Here is an 18,782-nt window from a genome sequence, read left to right as displayed (position 1 = left end):
AGGCAAACATACAATAAAGTACTATTTTTTTTTTTTTTGATAACGATAGGTATCCAGGCCTTCGGCTTGACTAGACCACGAGCCTATATTAACCCCACAATCGCATGAATCAGGTCATACTGAGGTTGAATGAGAACCTCCGCTGAAAGTAGTGAAGAGCACTAAACATCCCCAATGGAGTGACCCCTACGAGAAAAGAGAAGTCGAACTCAGAACTACATGTTTCCTAAAGTGAAGGCCCCTTACCAACTCAACTCAAAATTCCTTTTAGAAAATATATACCACAATTTACAAATAATATGTACCTAAAGAGTAAAAAATCCTGTTTAAGTTAACAAAACAGGACCATCACAAATGTAAGTACAAGTACCACATACTGATTATTATGAAGGATTATCTACAATAATTAGGATCCTCTTTATTGCTTCCTTTCAGTACTACCTGTGATCAATCACAGCCCTGATCAGTTTGCATGGCCATTTAAAGCCATAAATCACATTAATTTTCTTAAAAACATAAAATGGCCATTAAGATGAAAGTTGAAGGCCTTAAATGGTAGGAGCATACCCAAATGATTTCTAAGAATGGGAAGTAGTTGAGGATTGAAGCCACCATAGCTTTACTCTGTGAATCATAGCCAGCAGAGGGCTTTAAACTCAGCTTGGGAAACAGCTCACAAAGGTATAGATTTTAGAGGACCACCTTGGAAAGTGTAAGTTTTATGGTGCCATTGAAGACAGATTTAGACATGGTTTTAAGTATCGGTGCGTATCGTGCCGTATTGGCCGATACGTATCCGTATCAGTAGGCATCGGCATGATACATACCGATACGTATCATGAAAATTTTAAAACCCTTATGTATAGATACGTATCCTACGATACACACCGATACGCACCGATACACCACCGATACTCACCGATACATACCGATACTCTATGAAAAATTCAAAATTGAAGTGAAATGTACATTTCGGTACGTATCGGTATGTATCGATGCGTATCAGTGTGTATCGATATGTATCGACCGATACACACCGATACATATCGATACGGTCATAAAATGGCCAAAATGGGTAATTTGTTAGAAAAACATAATTTTTTGAGGTGTTTTTGTTCCAAAGTTGCTGCCAACCATTTTTCTCTCTAACTAAAGTGGAAATCAAGGGTGGGAACAAGGATTTTACATTTATGGGACAATTACAAACCTTGAATTCTTAGTGCAATACTCTCAATTTACTGTTTATGCATAATACATGTTATATATAACTTTTTTTAACTATTTTTTTATGCAAATGTGTATAAAAAAGTGTTTTTTATCCATTTATGTGCGTATCTTAGCGTATCTCCGATACGATACAATATCCTCTGATACGTATCTTAATTTTAACTGATCGATACCGATACTTTAATCCTTGGATTTAGACCAGAAGCTTTTAGTTGCAGGAACCAGGAAGAATGGAAGATCAAATTCAAGTGGTTTAAAAGACCACGCAACTGGATATCCTTCCTGACACAAGGATTCAGTCCAAACTACGGCTTGAAAATTGGACTAATAAGCCGGCCAGTTACTTGGTTCAACTAACTTTCGACCGCCGCAAGGCAATTTCGTCTAGCAAAAGTCATGATCAAAGCACATCCATGCATTTAGTTCAACAGCTACTTTAGGAAAGTTTTTATTTTCGCCCATTCTTTGCTTTGATTAGGTTTTGAATTGGTGATCTCTTTACCTATATGATGAGATCGCATATATGACTTTACACGTGGACAAATAACTTCGAAAGATAACACAAAGACTGATACTTAAGTTATTAGGTGAAGAGAGTTCTTTAGGTATATGATATGAAGGCACCGAAGATCTAAACAAACCAATGTGAAACTTCAACTCTATGACTTTCATCATCTCAACAAAGTTTGTCTCGAATTCTTAACTCGTTTTGAAGAATAATCCGATGGATCGACCCTCTACTTGAAGGAATATATAACAAGCAGTTGTAATTTTAGGGGTTTTTCAAGCTAGGGTTTTAAAGCGAGTTTTCTCGCCACTGTTTGGGTGTAATTTCTCTTCTACATAGTGAAACATCTTCTTCTTTGCCTAAGGGTTAGGACACCACATTGGTGTGTGAATCTCATTAAATCTCTATATATTGTGCGGATCTGTGTTTACTTATGTTCATATTTGTTGGTGTTTGCTGTAACAGGTTCCATTTGAATATAGTCTAGTTGGCTAAATTTGTTCATTATGGATAATGTTATAGTAGTTTTAAAAAAAAATTCAAAATAAAAAACAAAAAACAAAACAAAATAAAACCATCATCGAGAGCTACAAACATGAATGAGCACATTAAGAACTTTATCTTAGTTGCTTGTATAGCGATAATCCGGTTTATATCATTTTTTTTTCCCCATTGAGGCGTTAATGGTTCTCTCATAGATGGCTACATATTACGAATACTAACAACTCATTGGAGGTAGTTTTCTTTCAATCACGATCAAAGAAGGGTTTTGAATAATATTCAAAGAATAATCGAGGAACGTCGATTTCATAGTATAAGGGGTTTAGAACAGTTATGACCTTAGATGGATTTATTTTTCCCACACCCACAGAAAACTTTCTCCTAACTAATAAGTCTCAGACTGACCGGTCAAACCTGGACACTGATGATAAGAAAGATCTCTACTTACTTATCAGACCAATCAACTTGTTATGTTCGGTGGGCCAGCCTTTGGTGGAATCTCCTCCTAATTATGCAATCCATTTTTTTTCCATTGTGTTTCTTCTTTGAATACTTTTCCCAATATAGGAAGAATTATCTCTACTTAACTGGACAATCCAAGTGTTATTTTCAGTGGGTCAACTTCTATAGAGTCTCCTTGTAATGTAATTCATACTTTTCTTTCCATTTTTGTTTCTTCTTTGAATACTTTTCTATTGGAACAAGAAAATTATTATTTGGCCATTTATATTGATAATTTCTATATACAATGAATCTAATTGGTCGGTACGATGCCTTTTTCATTTTCTCTTTATTTTTTTAATCATATGACATAGTTTGCCACTTATGAAATAAAATAAATTTCAAAGATCCCTTCAATAAATAGTTCCTTTTCCCCTTATAAAACTGATGGAAAAATAATTAATTATAACTTTAGAAGAGAAACTGAAGCTGCAATTTATTTTATTCTCACTCTTAGAATGGTCAACTATAAGAAAGTCTAAAATTTGACCTAGACAACAACAAAAAATGATTAAAAAAGAACAAATATATCTTATTTGTTTCCCTTGTGTTGTAGTGAGAAAAGGAGCCAACTGCTGCAGATGCTTTGGCTCTTTGTATCTCACATAGAATTACAAAAAAGGAAGAATTAGGATCTAAACTTCTTTTTTTTCTTCGGTAACACTAGAATTTATTGATGTAAGTTCCGGTTACAAACCAACGTATTCATATCACAAAGTTGGATTAACCAAGGAGTGGAATGAGGCCACAACATTTTGGACCGGATGGACGCACCTCTCTTGGCAAGGGAGTCGGCAGTGCCATTAGCTGCCCTTGGAATATGAGTGAAGGTGCAGTGATTGGGTTGACGGGAGATGAACCGAATATCTGCTACAATCGGGTGGATCTCCACCGGGGCAGCTAGCTGACCAATATTATATGGGATATTTGTTGCATAATTTTTCTATTTTTTTTATCAAATATATCGCATAAATAGCATAGCATCAAAATACCAAAAAAAAAAAAAAAGATTACAAAACAACTACCAACAAAATGAATAGAGATAGAATTGCCACAAAAAAAAAAAACTATTTGGCTATTTGTAAAGGCTGATTCTCATACACTGGAATTAGTACTTAGGTGTCGTGGGAAACCCTCTACCTTAAAATTTTTTTATCATTTGGAAAACATTTCTTGGTCCATGTAGTCTTTATGATATTACATGATTTGCACATGTAATTGTGCCATTTGGAAAGGTCATGTGGAAATTTTGACTATTAGATATTAAGCAAATGATCTAGATAGACTACGTGTTAAATTTCAATATCAAATTTAGATCTATACATGTATGCCCTCCCATGGTATTGAAATTTAAAAATGCTTCATTTTACCACTTGACAAACTCTATTTGGACGAAAATTTAAGAAAAAAGTGTGTAGACCAAGGAAAATTCCCCAACCCTTATTATTTAGCTATAAGATTTTCTAGACCAAACTCCATACAATTATGTCCTCCCCTTTTCCCATAAATGGTAATAAATTGTACTAAGACGTATTACACTCAAATATCATTTAAGAAATCTCTTAGAACTAATAATATTTGAATTAATAATACTAACAACAACAATAGTAATAGTAATATCAAATCACATGTTAGGGCATCAATTGTTTCCTAGACATCCAAAGAACGATTAAGATTTCTATAATCTTACATCAAACTAATTAGAAGAATGAGCATGAGAAAAAAGTTGATGAATTATTATTAAATCATACATTGCATATATAAGAGTCAATGAGTACCAAAATTTTAAAGAAAACTTTCACAAATGAGCATCCAACTACAATGGAGGATAAAGTAATTAATGTTTAGGGATAAAAAATTAATGAATCTCTTCAATCAAAGGTTACATTGAAAAAAAAAAAAAGATTATTAAAAATTAACACAAAGTAGGGAAAGATGGAGCTATTAATCACTATGTTTTATCCACTTAACAAAACTATGACTAGCATTGCATTTAAGGTGCAAAAAGATGAAGCATCATTGATTTAAAAAGGGGCAGGGCTTTCCTCAAGCACTAAATAGATATGGAGCTTCCCTTTTACCATAGCTTAACTTTCTTCTTTTTTATTCTTTATATACTTGGCTAGCTTAATCAATCTTTAATTTTTCTTGTAACTTGTCTGAATACATATATATTAATATATGAAAGGTTTAAAATTTATTTCACCATGATTATCACTTATAAATGGACCCTAAACTATACATGGAGGAATGACAAGGTAATGAATGCCATATATTATATAACTTCTCTTTTAAAACAACATTAGAGGAATGAAGATATATCCGAATTAAGTGATTGGACTAATAGGGTGTACATCTTCTTAGAATTTTTATATTTTAAACTTAGTGGTCCAAATCAATCATGTGACTTATTATATAGGGACTTTTTTCCTCATATTTTAGTCATTAACTGCTTTAGCCCAAATATGAACTTTACAATTTCTTCAAATTTCCACTACCTCTGGAGCAAATGAAGTCTTCCTTCTTTCTTACCTGTTTGCTTTTGTTCTTGATCTTGAGCTCGTTGTTCTTGACCTTAGACTTGACTTCTTGTTGAAGTTCTTGCCTTTTCGAGACTTTAGGCCCTTGCCCTTGGCCTGGTCTGGACTCCCCCAAGCTAAGTACTTTCAATGATGGAGGCTAACAAGCGGCATGTCTTCCCACCCCCCAAAAAAAATCTAATAAGTAAATGGACATTTTGGTGTTGGTGGGGCCTTTCAGGACCTCTTTCATCAGTCCAAAAAATCTCCAAATATTTAGTTAGTAGTTGTCTAATAAAAATGCAAACCTTTGAGATGCGTGGCGAAGTAATCAACATAATTGAAACAATTCCAAATTCTTTAAGGAATAGATGGATTTGAATGTTGAATTTTGTTGTGCTTTGTTGAATATATTTTTTCTATTCATCTAAGAAAAAAGAAAATTTGAAAATTAAAAGCCGTTGGAACCTCATATCGATGTAGAACAACTTCTCTGTCTCTTGACCCTCAATGGATATTTTTTATGTAAATTTAGGAAGGATTAGTTGAGTAATGCGGTGCCTTGCCCACCAGGGCAAAGGAAATTTTATGTGGATCTCTCAGGAAGAATTTGCTAGCATCCCCACAAGGTGATATAATTGGAAGGATTAGCTGAGTAATGCAGTGCCTTGCCCACCATGCCAAATAACATTTTATGTGATCAATTTTCAAGCAATAGAAGGATATATTAGCATCCACCCAAGGAGATGGAAAGATTATTTGAGTAATGCAGTCAAGGAACAGAAAATGGACTAACTCTTTTAGGCCTTTCACAGGTAAGATTGCTATGGACGTCACCCATATGTGTACTGTGCTAATTAAGAGGACTGTGGATAAAAATCAGTGTGTGTGTGAGTGAGAGAGAGAGAGAGGTCGGTGTGAAGAGGTTCGTATTTTGGGTAGGTTTAGGGCACAAAATTCCTCTAGTGGGCAGTGAACAGCAATGAGATCCAACAACGGGGGTGCATATTAGAACCCTCTCAGACATTAAATCTTCACTGTCGTTCACCTAAAAGATTTGAGTCAAGGTTTAGGTAGGGTCATAGGGGTATCAAAACCGACCAATCAGCTATCAATATCTATCACTGTTGATACGGCCTAGAATAAAATATATGTATACAGAGAGTGATGGCCCTTATTTTATTAAATAATTGTTGGTTTGGCTGGTTTTCTCCAATTACGTGCAGGCATAATTGTGACACCATTTGGGTATCCCTTTCTCTGAAAATCAGATGAATTTTATTACTAATGTAAGACCATTCCCCGATCTCGCGCTAATAAGAAACCTCACTATTGGTTATTTGCTGGGGGGCGTTATCGGCAACAGGAAACCCATATAAATTTGGGGAAGAAAAATAATAACTATATTTTCAACTTTGTGATTTGACAATAACACTAAGGCTTTGTTTGGTTACAAGGAGAATGCAAATTTTTTATGTAAAGTGGAATTTTTTTCCCAGAAAAAATAAATTTAGATATTTGATTGCAAGGGAAATATAATTTACATGTGAAAAAGATTTCACTTAACCATTAAAATTTCTCTTTTTATTTTTCCACCAAAATAAGAAGAAAAAAAAAACCCTACTCTCACGATCTCTCCCACTCTCATGATTTTCACCCCACTCATGACTCTCTCTCTCTCTCTCTCTCTCTATTGGGTTTGTTTTGACCACAAGACTTTGGGTTTGAGCCAAATGGAGCATTACTGACCTGTTGGGTTTGTTTTGACCAAAATACTTTTGAAATGGGTCTTTCACTTATTATCAATTGTGATCTATTACAGTTTTCTTTGTGATCATCTTTTATATTATTTTAAATATTTATTTATGCTACATTCATTTGATATTTAGAATTAAATGGTTTATTTTGGTTAGTGATAGAACATAGTATCTGATGACATTTGGTGTGATTTGGTATAGACCTTGAATGACCTGATTCACATAACCAATATAAATTTTGAGGAGCTGGGTGGATTCTGGATTAAAAAGTACACTCCCCCCTCCCAATCTATTTTAAGGAGTTTAGTTGGATTATTAGTTTTTTAAAATTTTACATCTATTTTACATCAATTTTACATCCAACCAACTGTGGTAAATTAATTTCACTTCACTTCTGTTGCAACCAAACAACTCAAAAGGGAAAAAAAATTCGCTTCACTTCCCTTCCCATTTCCCTTGCAACCAAACGCAGCCTCATGAAGCTCACAAATCTGCAAGCTTAACATTTTTGTTTAAAATTGTAACTGCTCGAGTCATTCACTAGTTACGAGACATATAATATGGGCCTCGTTTGGGGTGGCCCAGATCGTGCCCTAAAATCTCGGGTGTGCGTGCTATATCTTAAAGGTCAAATGGGCTTTTTCCAATATATTATTTTCACTGCAACTTTGAAAGCTATAAAGAATCCAAGCCCACTAACGGTTTGAGGCCCATCGCTGCACCTAAACCAAGCCCCATTTCAATTAAAGCTACCACAATTTCTGTTTTTCAGGAACATATATTTTGTAATCAAATTAGCACTTATCAACCACTCTCATGAAATCTAACTAAAGTGGAGAATAGTTGGGAATAAGAAAATTCCTCTTCATGTTTAGAACTGTACCTGAACCACTCATTTTGCGAAGATCAAAATCCAAAATAGATATAAAAATTTGACATCAACTATAGCTTCAAGTCTTCAACATTAACAATATCAAAAGTGTGAATTAGTAGTAGGCATGGATGTAAATTTATCTCCAACTTTTAGCTAGATTTTGCACTAAATAGCTACTTGAGGAATTTTAGAGGTGTACCTACAAAAGGCCAAATTATAAAACCAGCTAACCTTCTAGAGATAACAAGTGGGTGTTTATTTAGGCTGTGTTTGGTAGTCATTCAGTTTTAGAAACGATGTTCGTTTTGTGTCAAAAACAAAATTTTCAGTTTCTATGCTAATAAAAGGATGTTTAAAAAAAAAAATAGTACTTGGTGAACGTGTTTCAAGAATGATTACCCTAGTTCACTTTTTTTTCTTTTGTATTTGGAACGAAACCAAAATGACGGAATAGGGTTTTGTCGTCCCATCATTTTGCATTTCTTAGTATAAATAAGTTTCTCCTTTTCGTTCAAAAAAAACCCGAAAAACACTAAGTTGACATCGAATGCTTTATTCCTTTTTTTTCCCTATAGAATGGAAAAATATTAGAAATGTTTTTCTGAATAGGAAAATAAAAACGATTTGGTAAATAATAAGAACTAGAAGGATGCACTTGAATGCAAATATAAATATACGCTTCGTGAACATGAAAACCTAATCACTAGTCGTCCACGATTGTTAAACAAGTAAGCTTGGTACAGTAGGTCAACAAGTACGAAACAATTACACAAATAAACGGATGATTCGACCAGAATTTTACACACAAAAGATAGATCTGAATTAGTAGATTACCAAATAGAGATTAAAGAATTAATATACAAAGTTCATGTGTTCTTAACATGCAAAATCTTTTTACATTTATTATCTATCCTATTTCTATTTCACTTATTCTTGTTATGTTTCTTTGCTAAGAAAAGAAAAAAAAAATTATAAACAAAAACATAATATCACAATGATATGATGATTAACTTAAGTATGTACCACTATTTCTAAATTCAAAAATTTTTTTTTTTTTTTGGCAAACACGACCTAAGCCACGTAGATATTTCGAGCGGTTGGCCATTGACAAGGGCAACCACCAACCGTCTGCTGAATATCCTTCCAACAAAACATTGTAGGGAACTTAGTGGTATATAGAGGTAATTTTATAAAACACGTGAGGACACAACAATAACTTCAGTCTCGAAGATATTTTGGAAACATGAAAAGATAGCAACGGAACTAGCCAAGATTCTCTCCAGCGCATCTGACGGCTGACCAGCACCTGATATGCGTGGCCTGGTTCTGTCAGCCGTCGGATGCACTATCACCGGAGAGATTCCCTTTCAAGTAAAAATATCTATCCAACAAGTGAGTTGAGTAGCGTGGTCCCCATGCCGAATCTAAGGATAAAGAAACCATGGTTAATAAACCCCCAACCTTAGTTAATCTCATCTGGCTATGGACCAAGGTTCCAAAACTTTGGATCGTTCAAGACCGATATCGATCTGAATCAGATCTCCGTATCAGACAGATATCGGGATTAGGATGGGTCAATCGAAATGGCAAATACGAATCCGATCCGATCTATTTTAAGTTTGTGAGGAACTTAGAATAGCAAATGCTAAACTCTACCCTAGACCCTAGTTATCACTCCGATACAGTCGGGAGCCTCGACTATAAATATATGTTTTCGGAGCCCTAGGGTCTCGTGCCTTCCCGAGGTGGATCTTGATCCTCCTCTTTGTTCTTCCTCCGATCTGTTCGGTGTTTCATCATCTTCCTCAGCAATGGCTTCTGCAGATGTTGAGTTTCGATGCTTCGTTGGTGGTCTCGCATGGGCGACCGATGATCAAGCCCTAGCGAAGGTTTTCGGTCAATACGGCGACATTATTGAATCTAAGGTCCGTTTTTACGAGGCATCGTCTTCGCAGATGTGTAGATCGGATCGGACCAGAACGGATCGATTCGGCTTTACTTCTCTGTATTCTGTTCTCTGATATTGGATGGCTTTGTTGATCTGTTTTCTGTACTACTCTGTGTCTCTTTGTTCTCTAATTGATCACCGGAAACGGTATGTTGTTCTCTTCATCTTTGAGGAGACGTGGATCGATCGATTTGAGATCAGATCATGTATTATTACTTTCTTAAAATCTTTCCAATTAAATCGCTTTGTGATATTCGTTTTTTCGGTTGTTTCAGATCATCAGCGATCGTGAGACTGGGAGATCTAGAGGCTTTGGCTTTGTGACTTTCCGTGATGAGCAGGCGATGAGGGACGCTATTGAAGGGATGAACGGCCAAAGTCTCGACGGTCGTAATATTACCGTCAATCAAGCGCAGAACAGAGGAAGCAGTGGTGGAGGTGGTTACCGCAGTGGTGGCGGCGGCGGATACGGTGGTGGTGGAGGCGGATACGGCGGTGGTGGTGGTGGATACAGCGGCGGTGGTGGTGGATACGGTGGCGGTGGTGGATACGGTGGAGGTCGACGTGATGGTGGTGGTGGTGGTGGGTACAGCCGCGGTGGTGGTGGTGGTGGTGGATACAGTCGCGGTGGTGACCGTGGTGGTTATGGAGACGGTGGATCTCGTTACTCGAGGGGTGGTGGTTCCTCCGATGGCAACTGGAGGAACTAGGGTTTGGTAGTGATGTTTTAGGGTCTGATGTCGTGAATGGTTTCGTGGTCTTGGTATTTATGGTTCTCTCTATAAGTGATTCGTCTTTTTGACCAATGTGGTTACTCTGTATGGCGATTTGATATTTTTCGTCCGATGGTTCTCTGTAGTTGTGATTCGAGTCCTCTGGTATCGTAATTAGTCATCTTACAAAGAACAGAAAAATTTATGGAATTTGTCCATAGAAATTGTGTTTTTTTCATTTAGGTTGTGACTATATTTCGTTAATTTCACATTAATAATTAAATTACATATGACCCTTTATGAGTAATGGTTTGTTCTTTCTGGCTCATGAAAACGCAGCTGTTGTGCCAATTGATTGAGGAATCAAGCTCAGTTTTCTATCTCACATAAGATTTTAGTTTATATTGAAAAAACAGAAAGACAAAAAAGACTTTTCCTCTTTCCTTGAGATTCCTGGATTTCTGCGGCTTGATGAGCTTGTTCGTGGATAGTTAAGACTTCTATTTTCAGAGATGCTTGTTATGATTTTTTGGACTTGATTTCTTGAAAAAAAAAAAAAAACAGTAATTGAAACAGATTGTAGCTGAGGGAAAGAGAATCTAACAAGTCCATGAATAGTGGAAATCTCACGCCTAATTGATGCTTCGTGTTGGATCACACTGCCTTTTAGGGGGCCTGCCTTTTAATGGAAGAAGCGATGGGAGTCGAATTAGTCGATATTTTATCTCTCCATGATTCCATAAATTACATGATCCCTTACCCCCACCACAGCGCTCCACCTCAACCTCCAACCGTTCCTTTCTTGAATTCCAGGCTTCTTCAATTCCATTCCTTTTGCACCCGATCACCGGTGTGAGTCGTGTGATTTCACCTCCACAAGTAACTTACTAATTCTTTTTTGGATTCTGAGTTCATGGGTGATATTATATGGTCGGGGTGCAGTTGCGTAGAAAGATTTTTTGGGGATCCGGATCCTCTCCTAAGCATTGATCTATATTTGGTTGAATTCTGGGTTCATGGGTGATGTTATATGGTCACTGTGCACTTGGGTAGAAAGATGTTTTGGGGGATCGGGATCACTGTTAGTTAAATCGCGTTTTGTTGTGTTTTTTTGTCGTTTAAAATGCGTTTTTCCATATGTTATTATATAATATGAAAAAAAAATGAAAACGGTAAAAGAATCCGTTTTAAACATGTATCCGTTTTTTAAGGGTAAAATAGGAATTTTAATAAAAATTTTAATTTCAAAAAAAAAAAAAAAAAAAAAAAAAAAAAAAAAAAAAAAAAAACCCCTATTAGTAAAAGTGAAGAGCGAAGACAATATGGTACTTGGTTTTTGGTTTTTAACTTTCATACTATCTATAGGAAAAAAAAATTCATCTTCTTATAACCCATTGAGTAAGGTGAAGCTAAAGCTAACAACATCTCATTTTCTTGTAGCCCATTGAGATATTTTATCTTGGGACTCTTAGAGCTTTTGGAACATTAGATGCATATATACACGTAATAATATCTCAAATTGCATTAGTATACTATTGTTTTTTTTTGTTTCATTTTTTTGAAAACTACACGTTTAATATTTGTATCGTTTGTTTTCGTCCGTTTGTCATTCCCTATTTTTTTGAGCGTATTGTTCATCGTTTTTATCTGTTTAAAACCCGTACCATACGTTTCTGCTTTTTTTCCGTTCCCATTTTAACTAACAGTGATCCGGATCATTTCCTAAGCATTGATCTATTTGGTTGATTGAACAGGTGTCTTTGTTCTAGTTAGTAAAAGCACAACCAATGCACAATATTTGAAGTCTAAGGGTGTCAATTTCGAGCCGAATTAATCAAATCGAATTGAATTAATTTGGTTCAAATTCAGTTTGAGTATATGAATATGGACCTTGGTTCGGCTTGGTTTCAGTTTAGAGTGTAAGAACTGTCAGTTCGAATCGAAACCGAACAAATGAAAAAATCCTAATATCATTAAGAGAGATTTTTTATGTGGTAAGTGTTTTCTATAATTTATCATCACATATTTACATGTTAAAGACAATTTTGGAGTTGACAATGACCATAAGGCCCATAACTTGAATACATTATGGCTTTTGATCCATCATAGTCATAGTTCAAAAGTGAAATCATTTTCATAATCGAATTAAAACCAAGGTATAAAACCGAATTAAAATTACATATCATAACTAAATTGGAACCTAAACGAAATCGATCCTAATTGAATCAGCTTGAGTATTTAAATACGGAACTGAGTTGATTCTCGATTCAGTTCTAGTCTATCATATCATCATTCGAAACCAAATCAAAACCGAAACAAATACCTAAAACCAAACCGATTGACACCTTAATTTGAACACGTGTCGCCCAAATAATTATGGATGTGAATCGGGTAATCAATACTCAAGAGTGGATCCCGATCCTATTTTGGGTGCGGGGTGACTGGGTGGGGAAGATATTTTGGTCAGTTTAAATGTCAACTTCATTAATCTTATTTTATATCCTCTTTCCTTCCATGCCATTTAAAACTAAAGGTACTGTTAGGGTGTCAATCAGTGTTCCCTTCAATGCCATTTAAAACTAAAGGTACCTTTAGAGTTGTCAATCAGTGGGTTTGGATCCATTTTGTTTGATTTTATCGGTTTTGGTGTGAGAATAGGTGAGGCCAACATTATCCAATAAAGAACATTGGTTTCAGTTTTTCTGTCGGTGTGTTATTGGGTTAACTTTGAGAACCACTTGCAGGGCCCATAGTCCCAATTTTGTGCATTCCTTATGCACTTATGATACTCATACTCTTATTATTATTTTTTTTTTAATGAAAAAAGGGTGCTCCGTAGTAGTGATCATAGTCCTTAGGACAAACACTTGTACAGTAAGTCGTGTTTTTATAGGATCAATGATCGATAATAGAATATGTCAATACTCGAATCCATAATCAGCCGACTTGAACAGTGATGGGTTGAGGGCATTTGCACCACTAGACTACCAACCCCATTGATTTATGTTACTCATACTCGTCATCAGCAATAGGGGAAGGGTTTCCTTGTGTTTTATCATAGAAGTCTACTTTGGCATCCATTAAAATTTGGGGAAAGTACTGAAAATAGAGATGAGACGAAATGGGATGAAACCAGGGATTGGAGTTTACTTTAGCATCCTTTTAAAATTTGGGTAAAGTATTAGAAATAGAGATGAAATGGGATCGAATCAGGGATTGGAATTTACTTTAGCATCCTTTAAAATTTGGGAAAGGTATTAAAAACATGGATGAAATGGGATGAAAACAGGGAATGGCATCAAGAAGAAACGTCATGGATGTTATCTTTAAGATGGAACCAGGGATTGGCATCAAGAAGCTATTAAATTTTTAAATTTTAGAAGTGATATAGCCAAATTGACCTCTCGGTGGGGGCAATGACATGTGTCGCCTCTGAGACACGTGTCCTCCGCCAGACGAAGGTTCCAAGAAATCACTCACGCTCAAGCAAGCTCAATCACTGAGGCACGGTCACAAAATCACGCGGGATCACGTCGTCTGCATGAAGGGAATATTCCCCCCCAGAAGGATGGACGTATTCGAGTGGGACTCTAAGAGGGAAGAAGGTGGACCCGAGAAGGACGTTGGGAAGGAAAGGGAAAACCCTAAACCCTATGAGCTATATAAGGGGGGTCGAGAAGAAGGAAGAAGGTAAGCTCTGAGACCCTCACCATTATTCCCTTATTGAACTGTGCGGCCGACTCTGACTTGAGCATCGGAGGACTAACCCCGGACAAAGCTCTGGGCCTCCATCGTCTGTGTTTGTGTAGGTTCGACTAGCGGGGTGTTTTGGCAGCAACAGATTGGCGCCGTCTGTGGGAACGACGGTAATGGTGGGGAGAACCTACAACCGGAAGAGGACAAGAGCGACGTCCAACATAGACATGGGGGAAGAACCTTCAGGGGAGCTTCCTCCCTCGGCGGAGATAGGACGAGAAAGGGGCCATGACGACCGGGAAGTGTCCGTCAGATACCAACGCTCGGCTAGATATTCAGTACGTGAAGGCAGTGACCATCAGCCTCCTGCAGCCCAGGAGTACGTGACGAGGTAGCAGTTCGAAGACCTCCAGGACAAATATAACCGGATGGCCGAGACTATGAGGGAGGTCTCCAAAGCTGTCTCCCATAGGACCGACGGAGCACCCCCAGGTCCCCACGTCCAGTTTGAGCGAGCTCGAGATGAAGACCGAAGCAGTACGGGATCGACAAGGGCCGGTCGTGACCCTCGAAGCCGAGTAAGGGAGAGTCTCGCGCCCCGAAGTAGGACGCGGCGCACCGCCAGAGACCCACATGGGGATCCGCACCAAGGAGATAGACAGAGGTCCGAGGACTCGGGATTAAAGAGGATGATCCTAGACCTGAAGGACGAGATCAGAAAGGTGGCAGAAAACTAGACGGGAAACCGCGAGCCTGACCTCACCAATGACATTGCCTTAGCTGACGAGGTCATGAGGGACCCGCTCCCGGTCGGCTTTCGTCTGCCCAAGTATGACACTTATGACGGGTCAGGGGACCCCGTCGATCACCTGGAAGGCTTTAAGGTCGCCATGCAATTCCATCGGGTCTCAGAAAATATCATGTGTCGTGCCCTTCCATTGACGTTCAGGGGAGCGACGAGGCTGTGGTACAACCGACTGCCGACGAAGTCGATCCACAGCTTCGGTGACCTGAGTTACTTCTTCGTGAAGGGATTCTCTAGTAGCCAGCCCCTCCAGAAGACTACGTTGAACCTAACCAACGTCAAGCAACAGGAAGGGGAATCGCTGCGAAACTACATGAAGCGATTCCAACAAGAAAAGATCACAATCAGGGGCCTAGACCCGAAGGAGGAGTTCACGGCCCTGTTAGGAGGCGTCAAGGACAAGGAGTTGAAGAGGTCCCTGGCGAAGCATACACCTAGGAACCTGACCGAGCTGAGGGCACGATGCGATAAGTACATCCAGATGGAAGAAACCCTCCAGGCCGATGAAGAAGCCGAAAGGAAGGCGGCGAGGAAGAGGCCCTCAAGGGTTGATGATAAACCCGTCGAAGAAGGAAAAAGACGAAAGTCCAAGCGCAGTCGGGCCCCCAGTCCACCAAGGAAGTTTGAGAAGTACGCACCCCTGAATTGAAGGCGAACAGAGGTGTTAATGCAGATAAAAGATTCCCCAGATGCCAGAGCCATGAAGTGGCCAGGAAAGATGGGGCGACACCCCGAGAGACGCAATGTGGACAGATATTGCCACTTCCACAGAGACCATGGCCATAATACCGAGGACTATTGGCATCTCAAGGGGGAGATAGAAGGAATGATCAGAAGGGGATACCTAGGCAGATTTGTAGACCGGGAGAAGGAGGTGGCCCCAGATGGTAACGGCCAGAGGGATAACCGTCGGAGAGATGGCGGAGGTCGTTATGAGAGAAGGGGGCTCGCCCGCAGAGGTAATCAAGAATAGCGAAGGAACCAGACACCCGAGGAAGCTGACCGTCGCCCCCGAGAGGAGAATAAGAGCCCGACTAGAGTTGTAGTGACCATCTGTGGAGGCCCAGCCGCTGGAGAAAGTTCGGTCTCTGCCAGGAAGGCGAAGGCCTACGCAAGGAGCGTACATATGGCAGAATGGCCGAATAAGAAGGCGAAGACGGGGACGATTATCTCCTTCTCAGATGATGATCTGGAAGGGGTACAAATGACGATGCCTTGGTTATCACCATGACCATAGCGGATTGCAAAGTGAAGAGGATCTTAGTGGATAACGGCAGTTCAGCTGATATCCTTTTCCTCGAAGCTTTCCGGAAGATGGGCCTCGACGAAGGGAAATTAAAGAAGGTCGAACACCCGCTGCAGGGATTCTTCGGCGTCCCGGTGAAGGTGGAAGGGTCGATTGAGTTGCCGGTTCGAGCTGGCACCGGAGATCGCCAGGCGACGGTCATGATTAACTTCCTGGTGGTGAGCATTACATCGGCGTATAATGTTATACTAGGAAGGGTCGGGTTGAACCTGTTAAAGGCCGTCGTCTCCACTCCCCATCTCAAAATGAAGTTCCCTACCAAGAATGGTGTCGGGGAGTGTCGGGGTGATCAGGAGACATCCCGGAGGTGTTACGCCACTACTCTATGGGGAAAAGAAAAGGCGGGCGAGGCGCTCCCGATAGAGGATCTACGTGATGATGCCAGTTATCAACGGGGGGAGCCGGCCAAAGATTTGGTGCAAGTTGAAGCTGAAGAAGGGGATGACACCCGGTAATTCCAGATTGGGGCTACCATGCCAAGGTTGCAGCGAGAAAGACTCATCTCATTCCTACGGAACAACGCTGACGTATTCGCCTGGTCGGCGTCGGACATGCCCGGGATAGATCGAGAGGTGATAGAACATCATCTGAATGTTAGCCCAATGAAGAAGCCGGTGCAGCAGAAGAAGAGGACGTTCGCCCCCGAAAGACAGAAGAAGATAGACGAGGAAGTAGAAAAGTTACTGAAGGCCCGGTTCATCCGCGAGATCCAGTACCCGGAGTGGATATCTAACGTGGTAATGGTCCCGAAGGCAAACGGGAAGTGGAGGATCTGCATCGACTTCACCGACCTGAATAAGGCCTGCCCGAAGGACGCATACCCCCTGCCAAAGATAGACCTACTCATCGACGCCACGGCGGGATACGAGGCGCTGAGTTTCATGGATGCATACTCGGGGTACAACCAAATCAAAATGTCCGAGGCTGATGTCCCGAAAACATCCTTCATAACTGAAGGTGGGTTGTACTGCTATGAGGTCATGCCTTTCGGACTAAAGAACGCAGGGGCCACCTATCAAAGGTTGGTGAATAAAATTTTCAAAGGAATGATCGGCAAAACCATGGAAGTATATGTGGACGACATGCTCGTGAAAAGCCTGAAGGTGGAAAGACACATCCAAGACTTGGAAGAGGCGTTCCAGGTGTTGAGACGGTACGGCATGAAGCTGAACCCCGCAAAATGTGCATTCGGAGTGGCCTCGGGGAAGTTCCTCGGCTTCATCGTCTCGGAGAGAGGAATTGAAGCCAACCCAGTCAAGATACAAGCCATTCGGGACATGAGGTCACCCCAGAACGTGAAACAAGTCCAGGAGCTTACGGGTCGGGTCACCGCCCTCGAAAGATTCATGTCACGGTCTGCAGATAGGTGCCTCCCCTTCTTCAAAGCGCTAAAAGGGACCAAAAAGTTCGAGTGGACGGAGGAGTGCGAAAAGTCTTTTGAACAATTGAAGGAATACTTGGCCGCACCCCCGCTGCTGACGAAGCCGAACACCGGGGATACCTTGCATCTGTACCTGGCTGTATCGGCAGTAGCGGTAAGCGTCGTACTGACGAAGGAGGAAGGAAGGCAACAACGGCCAATATACTACGTCAGCCGAACCCTTCTAGATGCCGAGACAAGATACCGAAAGGCGGAGAAAGTGGCGTACGCCCTCGTGACGGCGGCAAGAAAGCTGAGACCATATTTTCAGTCACATACGGTATGCGTACTCACGACCAGCCCCTGAAGAAGATACTGCAGCGACCAGATATGTTCGATCGCCTGGTAAATTTGGCCATAGAGTTGGAAGAGTTCGACATCCAATACAAGCCAAGAACCGCAATTAAAGCACAGGCCCTCGCAGACTTCATAGCGGAGACGACGATCCCCGATGACCCACAGGAATCTGCTGAGGAACGAGGAGACGAGGCTTGGACATTGTACGTAGATGGGGCTTCCAACAGCGATGGAAGTGGCGCAGGAATCGTGTTGGTGAGCCCCGAAGGCTTCAAAGTAGAATACGCCCTACGGTTCGACTTCGACGCCTCCAACAAAGAAGCGGAATACGAAGCGATAATAGCCGGAATTAATCTGGCTCGGGCCTTGATGGTGAAGGAACTGGTAGTACATAGCGACTCCCAACTCGTGGTGCGACAGGTGAATGGAGAATACGAGGCCAAAGGGCAAAGGATGGCCGAATACTTGAACACGGTGCGAGACAGGTCAGCGGCTTTCAAGGAATTTGAGGTAAGGCAGGTGTCACGAGAAGAGAATGCTAGTGCAGACGCACTATCACAGCTGGCCACCTCCGACTTCGCAGAACTGGGACGAGCGGTGTATTTCGAAGTACTACCACAGCCAAGCATCGAAAAACCCCGTGAGGTATTACCCGTAGGTGAAAACGGCCAAAGCTGGATGAATGCCATAACAGAATACCTCAAAGAGGG

The 18,782-nt window shown here is 40.2% G+C and overlaps 1 protein-coding gene across 1 annotated transcript; it reads left to right on the top strand.

The window, feature by feature from the left end:
- The first annotated feature begins 9,599 nt into the window (after positions 1–9,599).
- LOC122083238 (glycine-rich RNA-binding protein GRP1A-like) lies at positions 9,600–10,855 on the top strand. The gene is made up of 2 exons (XM_042650967.1): positions 9,600–9,812; positions 10,111–10,855. The coding sequence occupies exons 1-2, from the start codon at positions 9,699–9,701 to the stop codon at positions 10,543–10,545; spliced, it is 549 nt and encodes a 182-aa protein (XP_042506901.1). The 5' UTR covers positions 9,600–9,698; the 3' UTR covers positions 10,546–10,855.
- The last annotated feature ends 7,927 nt before the right edge of the window (positions 10,856–18,782 follow it).

Source organism: Macadamia integrifolia, chromosome 7 (assembly GCF_013358625.1).
Source record: "Macadamia integrifolia cultivar HAES 741 chromosome 7, SCU_Mint_v3, whole genome shotgun sequence".
Lineage (NCBI taxonomy): Eukaryota > Viridiplantae > Streptophyta > Magnoliopsida > Proteales > Proteaceae > Macadamia > Macadamia integrifolia.
The sequence above is the reverse complement of the archived record's forward strand: the minus strand, read 5'-3'. Positions and strand labels throughout refer to the sequence as shown.